The 5,967-nt window shown below is 53.9% G+C and overlaps 1 protein-coding gene across 1 annotated transcript in view; it reads left to right on the top strand.

Annotated features, from left to right (window-relative positions):
* The window catches only part of KCNAB2 (potassium voltage-gated channel subfamily A regulatory beta subunit 2), a 44,729-nt gene that overhangs the window by 12,317 nt on the left and 26,445 nt on the right, over positions 1–5,967 (top strand). Inside the window, exon 2 of the mRNA XM_024756151.1 lies at positions 5,891–5,934. Coding sequence (XP_024611919.1) covers positions 5,891–5,934 — 44 coding nt within the window. The remainder of the gene's footprint in view (positions 1–5,890; positions 5,935–5,967) is intronic.

Below are 5,967 nucleotides of genomic sequence, written 5' to 3'. Positions count from 1 at the left end.
GACACCAGGTAAAGCTTCCTCTTTCTGGGAACCCCGTGGCACCGGCCACAGACCCCTGCCCTCCCCCTGGGCACACAGGCCCCAAAGATGCCCCGTGGGTGGTCTGATGCCTTTGCAGCCAAGCCACCTTGACAAACCTCAGTTTAATAGGCAGGGATACTGGGTGAACCATGTGATGGAATTAGATCTTCCCCCAGCAACTGAGCCTGACCCCAGGCCTGGGCTCCTCTGCAGGCAGGGCTGATGCTCCACAGGGCACAGAGCCGCAGCCGGGGTTCCCTGCTAAGGGCTCAGTCCAGGCTGCTGTGTGTCCCTCTGCTTCGGCCAGTCCCCCCCGACTCTGGGTACGCTCGCCATGACTAGTACGTAGACAGCATGCAAAGCACCAGTGTCAGGGGGCAGGGGCCTTCCTGCTGTTCCTTGCATGCCCCCCTTGCTCCATCCAGGGCCTTGCTCGGGTGCCCAGTGGATGTACCCACGTGGAAAAGGAGGGCTGGCTTTGTACTGAGGCTCACCAGGCTAGAGGTCTAGCCTTTCTCACTCATGAGTTTCTCTGCACTGAGAGCCTTCAGCGCTTCGAGAATGGTATTGTTGGGGAAAGGGGAGTTCTTACAACAAACCGTCTGCATGAGCTGGAAAAGCTAAGTTAGGTCCCTGGTTCCCAGCTCTGCTCTCAGTGACTCAGATCTCACAGGCCAGCCTCAGAAAAAGCCGCAGAAGAGTCTGGTTGTGTTTGAGAATGTCTGGGTTTCTAGCTGGTGTTGGTGCCAACTTGAAAAGTATTGAGAGAATGAATCTTAAACAACTGAGCAGTGTGGCTTGAAACAAAACCAATGCCTAGAAGTTGGACCTCATGTGAAGGAGCTGTGTCATAAGTCCCAGGCGTCCTTGAGACGAATTCTGGAATAACTGGGTCCTTCTGCGTCTCCACCCGTATCCTTTCCTTCCCTGGTCCTTGGGGGACATTTAACGTTCTTTTATGGGCCTCTGGGGTACAAGGCTTTTGTTCCCATTCTCTAAATTCAGTGAGGACAGTCCAGAGCAGAATTCTCTCTTCTAGAAGCTCTGGTGGTTTATATCTTTGGTTCAGTGGGAATCAAAGGCTAAGAGTAAACAGAATCTATTTTTTAGTTTAGATTCGTGTTATCCGCTAGGACTTTTAAGTCAGTCCTAGGATATCAAAGGAGTTAGTACAAGTGAGACCATTTCCAAAAATACGAAGCACCCCGTAAATGGAAAATGTGGCTATTGACATGATTTCCCTCCCAAGCTCCTAAGATCCACTGAGGATTAGATATGTCAAGGAGCCTGAGGGCTTAAGATTACTGTATGCCTCTGTGTGTGCGCATCTCTGTGTGCGTCTGTGTGTGTGAGCACACATCTCTCCGTGTGTGCACCTGTGTGTGTACATTTCTCTGTGCGTGCATGTCCGTGCGTGTACCTGTGAGTGTGCGTCCCTCCACGTGTGCATTTGTGCGTACACCTGTGTGTGTGTGCGCGTCTCCGTGGGTGCACCTGTGTGTGAGTGCATGCATGTGAACGTGTGTGCGTGTGGCACATGTGGAGGCAGGGAGGGCAAGACAGGCAGTGTGGTGGTCGTCGGGCCAGAGGGTCTGCAGTCTGAGGAAGTGGGTTCAGATCCCAGCCCCAGCTCCTCCACACTGGGGGACCCCCGCCTGTCCTTACACACGGCAGGGCCCTGGGAGCTTTTCGTGGCAGCGGCAGGAGGAAGGTGGGTTCATTTCCCTGTAGGGTTTGTAATCTCATATCAGCTGAAATGGGAGCCAGAATCCAAACCACTGGATCCCCTCTCAGAGCATGAGGTGCCTGCCTTGGGGTAGCTGTCTCATGGGGTTGCTCCATAATGACTATCCCAGAGCCACAGCCAGGGTGCATGCAGGTAGGAGCTGCAGGGGACCTGATCCAGATCTGCCCCAATTCTGACCACCTCCTTCAGAAGCTAGCCCTTCACAGTGACGCTGAAGGTGTGTGGCCTGCACCAGGGTGCCACATCCTTGCCAGGGGTGCTCAGTGCCGGGGAAGGGGTACACCAAGCCCCGTGAGCAAGGAGAGGGACCAGCATTTGATCCTGAGGGTCTGGCCCCAGGGCCTGGACTTCTCAGCCCCATGTTACGCCAACAAGCACCCCTGGGACCCTGCAGCTGCCGGCTACAATCTGATAGCAAAGACCCAGAAGTCCAGGCCTGTCCTTAGGGAGCCTGGAGCCTGGGGGCTGAAAACAGATAATCCCCGCAGGGTGACAACCAACCAGAAAATGCCCTGGCAACCCTGTCCATCAAGCCAGCTCACCAAGACCCAGTTGCTTTCCATCACCTGATCATATTTTTGTCCTCCGCCCAGAAGGCTGAAGGTAAAGGCCCTGAACAGCTATTTTTACGGGATTTGTAATTGCCCGGAGTCTGAGGTGCAGTGTTTAGGGGTGCAGCGCGTCGGGGGGCTGCGTGATGGGCGTCAACTGTCTTCCTCCAGCAAAGGTTAAATCCCTGAGCCCTCATTAGCCATTTTTCCAGACCCCAGGAGGGACATGAGGCAAATTAATAAAGACTAACGTTATTGGGGTTGAGAGATGTAGCCAACTAGTTTATCATGATGTCAGGTTTTAATTAGGGGAGGAAAAGCTATAGGAAACGATCTTCGCGTGTTGAAAGTTTCGAGTGGCAGCGTGTCACCAGCCCTGGTCCACCCGCGGCTGTGATCTGCTGAGCTCTGCCCACCCCCACTGAGCTGCCGTATTTCTAAAGCTCCTAGCCCTGAGATCCCTGTCCCTTCTCGTTCCTTCTCCCGAGGCCTGGCAGCGGATGGCAGAACTAATACCATCATTTTAACAGGGAAACAACTTGAGCGGGGTAATTGCAGCGTCGCTGGGTGTCCTAGTTTTGCTAAATTATTCCTGTGGGCGGTGGGTGGAGCTGGAGGTGCATGGCCAAACACTCTACGTCCCGTCCCGTCCGAGGAGACGCGGAGCCCCTTCTGGTGGGCGAGGGGTGTCACCTCTCCTCAGGCACAGGCGCTGGTGGGCTCAGCCTGCTGTCCTGCGACCTCACCTGTCTGCTGCTAAAGCCGCCCATCCCCTGAACACGCAGCTCGTGCCAGCACTTGGTTCCACTGTGATAAAGGGCAGTTGCAGGAGGACATGCCTAGAACTTGACCTTCAACAGAGCCTCGCCAGGAAATTGTTCCCCACCACCATGCACGGGGTGGGTGGTTTTGCAGAGGCAGGGGCTCAGCCTCCCTTCCGGCACCGGATTTATCTAGACCACGTACCCAGGCCTTCGAATGCCTGGGCATTGCAAACAGGGTTCTGAAGGTTTTTGTGTCTGTGAGCATTTCCAGGCAAGGAGTGTCTCAAAGGGGTCTGTGACCCCAAAATCGTTAAGACCACTGATTTCAACTTTTAGTCCTTTTTGCTCCATTACCAGACTGCTCATAAGCAACGTTCTAATTTCTCACCACAAGCATCTTCTAGCCAGTGTGAGAAAATTTACCTAACCTGCTAAATGGAGCTGGCCTGATGCAGGGTCTATTGGTGATGTCATTGTGCTTTTCTTTCTTTCTTTTTAAATTCCTTTTGAATTCCAATTTCCTCAAACACAAGAATACACAAGTTTACTCTCTGCTTAGCAAGCGACATCAATCCAAGCATGGTTTCAACTTTATAAGAAAACTCTTGAAGAACGTGTGTGACTACTCGGCCCTTGAATTTCATGCATATTGTATTTGAAATCTCTCATAGCAAATCTGAAGGTAAATCAAGAATATTCTAAGTATTTTTTCCCAGTTTTTTATTTTTGAGATATAATTGACCCATAACATTGTGTAAGTTTAAGGTACAACATAATGGGCTGATACATTTACCTATTGTGAAACGATCACCACAGTCAGTTTAGTTAACATCCATCACCTCACATAGTTACAAATCGTGCCTCTTTCTAGGGTCACAAACCAAGTGTCTCTGGGTCGGAATACGCAAGCAGTGCTGAGGGCACTGGTAGAGTATTTCACTGATTTATAGGGGGAAAAAAAACAAGGGGAAACTTCAGTTCCCTTTTTAACACGGTAACATTTAAAGCCTGTTGGATTTGTCCGTTGTTTCTCGTTTAAGGAAAAGGCTGCTGTCCCCCGTTCTGTGCTCTGTGACCCTGTGCCCCAGGCACACGTGTTATCCCATTTCATCCTCACGGCCACCCCGTGAGAGAGGCAGCGTCTCAAGCCCATTCTACAGACGAGCCCACCGAGGCATTAGGCAGTTACATGACATGCCCAGGGGCAGGCATACAAGCCTGGAAGGTCGAAGCAGAATTTGAACTCCAGCTTCAGAGCCTCTGCTTGTAGCCACTGCCCATCTGCTCCCCTGCCCGAAAAAGAAACCAGCTGTGATTATGTCCTCAGGGAAAAATCCCAGCATTCCCTGTAGGAACGGTGGGCCAATGGCTGGGCTGGTTTTAATGGGAAATTTAACAAGAAAGCTGGGCAGTTTAGAACGACGTTAAATTTGGTGGCAAACTGTTATCAAACTGCTTACAAGTTTATTCTATCCACCCCCGACCAACGACCACCTGTAATGTGGGCAGGGTCCAGGGATCTTGTAACCGGGGAAACCCAGGCTGCAGAAGGTCACAGTGGGCCCATGTCAGAGAAGGGCAGGTCCCGCTCAGCCCCACACCTGCTTCCCAGGGGCCACATAGGGTAGAAAAACAGGACAGAGCATCCACTGAAGTTAGAAATGCCGGGCGGCCCTAGGGAAGGAGGCTGGGGTTCACCCACTACATCTCTCACAGCTCTCTGGCTTCCCACTGCCTAGAAGGGTATCGCACCCCGGGCTGGTCCCAGGACCGGGATGCCAGCAGTGGGATCTCACGAGGGAAGTGGACTCTCGCTCTGCCACTTGTCAACCTCACCATCTGGGCAGCTCCAATAAAGGGCCGGGGCTGCGGGAACACGCCTCCGTGGCTGGGAGCATGTTCTCAGAGCCTGGGTGAAATCGCAGGTCCAGTGTGCTCTTCTGTAAAACGGGAATATCAGGAAAAGAGAAGCACCTGCCCCACAGGGCTGTCGGGGGATCAGTGACACCCGGCCTGTTGCTGCCCTGTGCGGGATGGACAGGCCAGGACGGACCGGCATCCCAGCCCTCAGCAGGGCACTGCTGCCCTCCATGACCTCCTAAGGACATTAATGACAGCCTGCAGCTCACCCACGTGGACCCCAGGATGTGCCCCATCTGGCGGGTGCCTCAGGGGGCCTGTGATGGAGCCCTGGACAGTCTGTTCAGCTGTGGCCACTGGGTCTGATCAGGACGTGTGCTGCCAGGGGATCTTGGCTCTCGCCCTCCTGAGCGGCCCTGGCTGGGGGTCAGGCCTGCTCTGGGCACCAGTGCCCTTCAACAGGGCTCTCATCTGCCCCCACTTCCTCCTGCAGAGAGACAGGGCCCAGGGCTGTGTGGCCCAGGTGATGTGGGACTAACTTCTCCTCCACCCCTCGGAGAGAGGGAGTAAAGATACACAAAACCACAGACGTGACACTAAAGAAATGGCAAGAGAAGCTTCTTACAAGAGGACACCTTGCATCCGGGGCCACAAGGCCTGAACCAGTCTTGTATCAGCCCATGAAATAAGATGGAGTCCATTCCATGTTTTCTCCCCGAGGTGGCTCCCGGGGCCCTGCCGTGGTCACAGCGTGGCCTGTGCCAGCAACGTGGCTCTGCCCTGGTTGGCCCTTTACCCCCAGGGTGGGCTAGCAGCAGGCCTCTCTCCAAAGGACCCCTTGCCTTCAGAGCCTCAAAAGAGGTGGGTGGGCAGTTCGGGAGGCTGGGCAGTAGAAACAATGGGTTCTGCCCTGGCCGCTGAGAACTCACGCCACGTTTGTTTTCCAGGAACCTGGGCAAGTCGGGCCTCCGGGTCTCCTGCCTGGGGCTCGGTGAGTGTGGGGTCCTCTTGGTCCACTGGTGCG

This window comes from Neophocaena asiaeorientalis, unplaced genomic scaffold, assembly GCF_003031525.2.
Source record: "Neophocaena asiaeorientalis asiaeorientalis breed wild unplaced genomic scaffold, Neophocaena_asiaeorientalis_V1.1 scaffold1247, whole genome shotgun sequence".
In the NCBI taxonomy this organism is placed as follows: Eukaryota; Metazoa; Chordata; class Mammalia; order Artiodactyla; family Phocoenidae; genus Neophocaena; species Neophocaena asiaeorientalis.
This window is presented reverse-complemented; position numbering and strand designations above follow the sequence as displayed.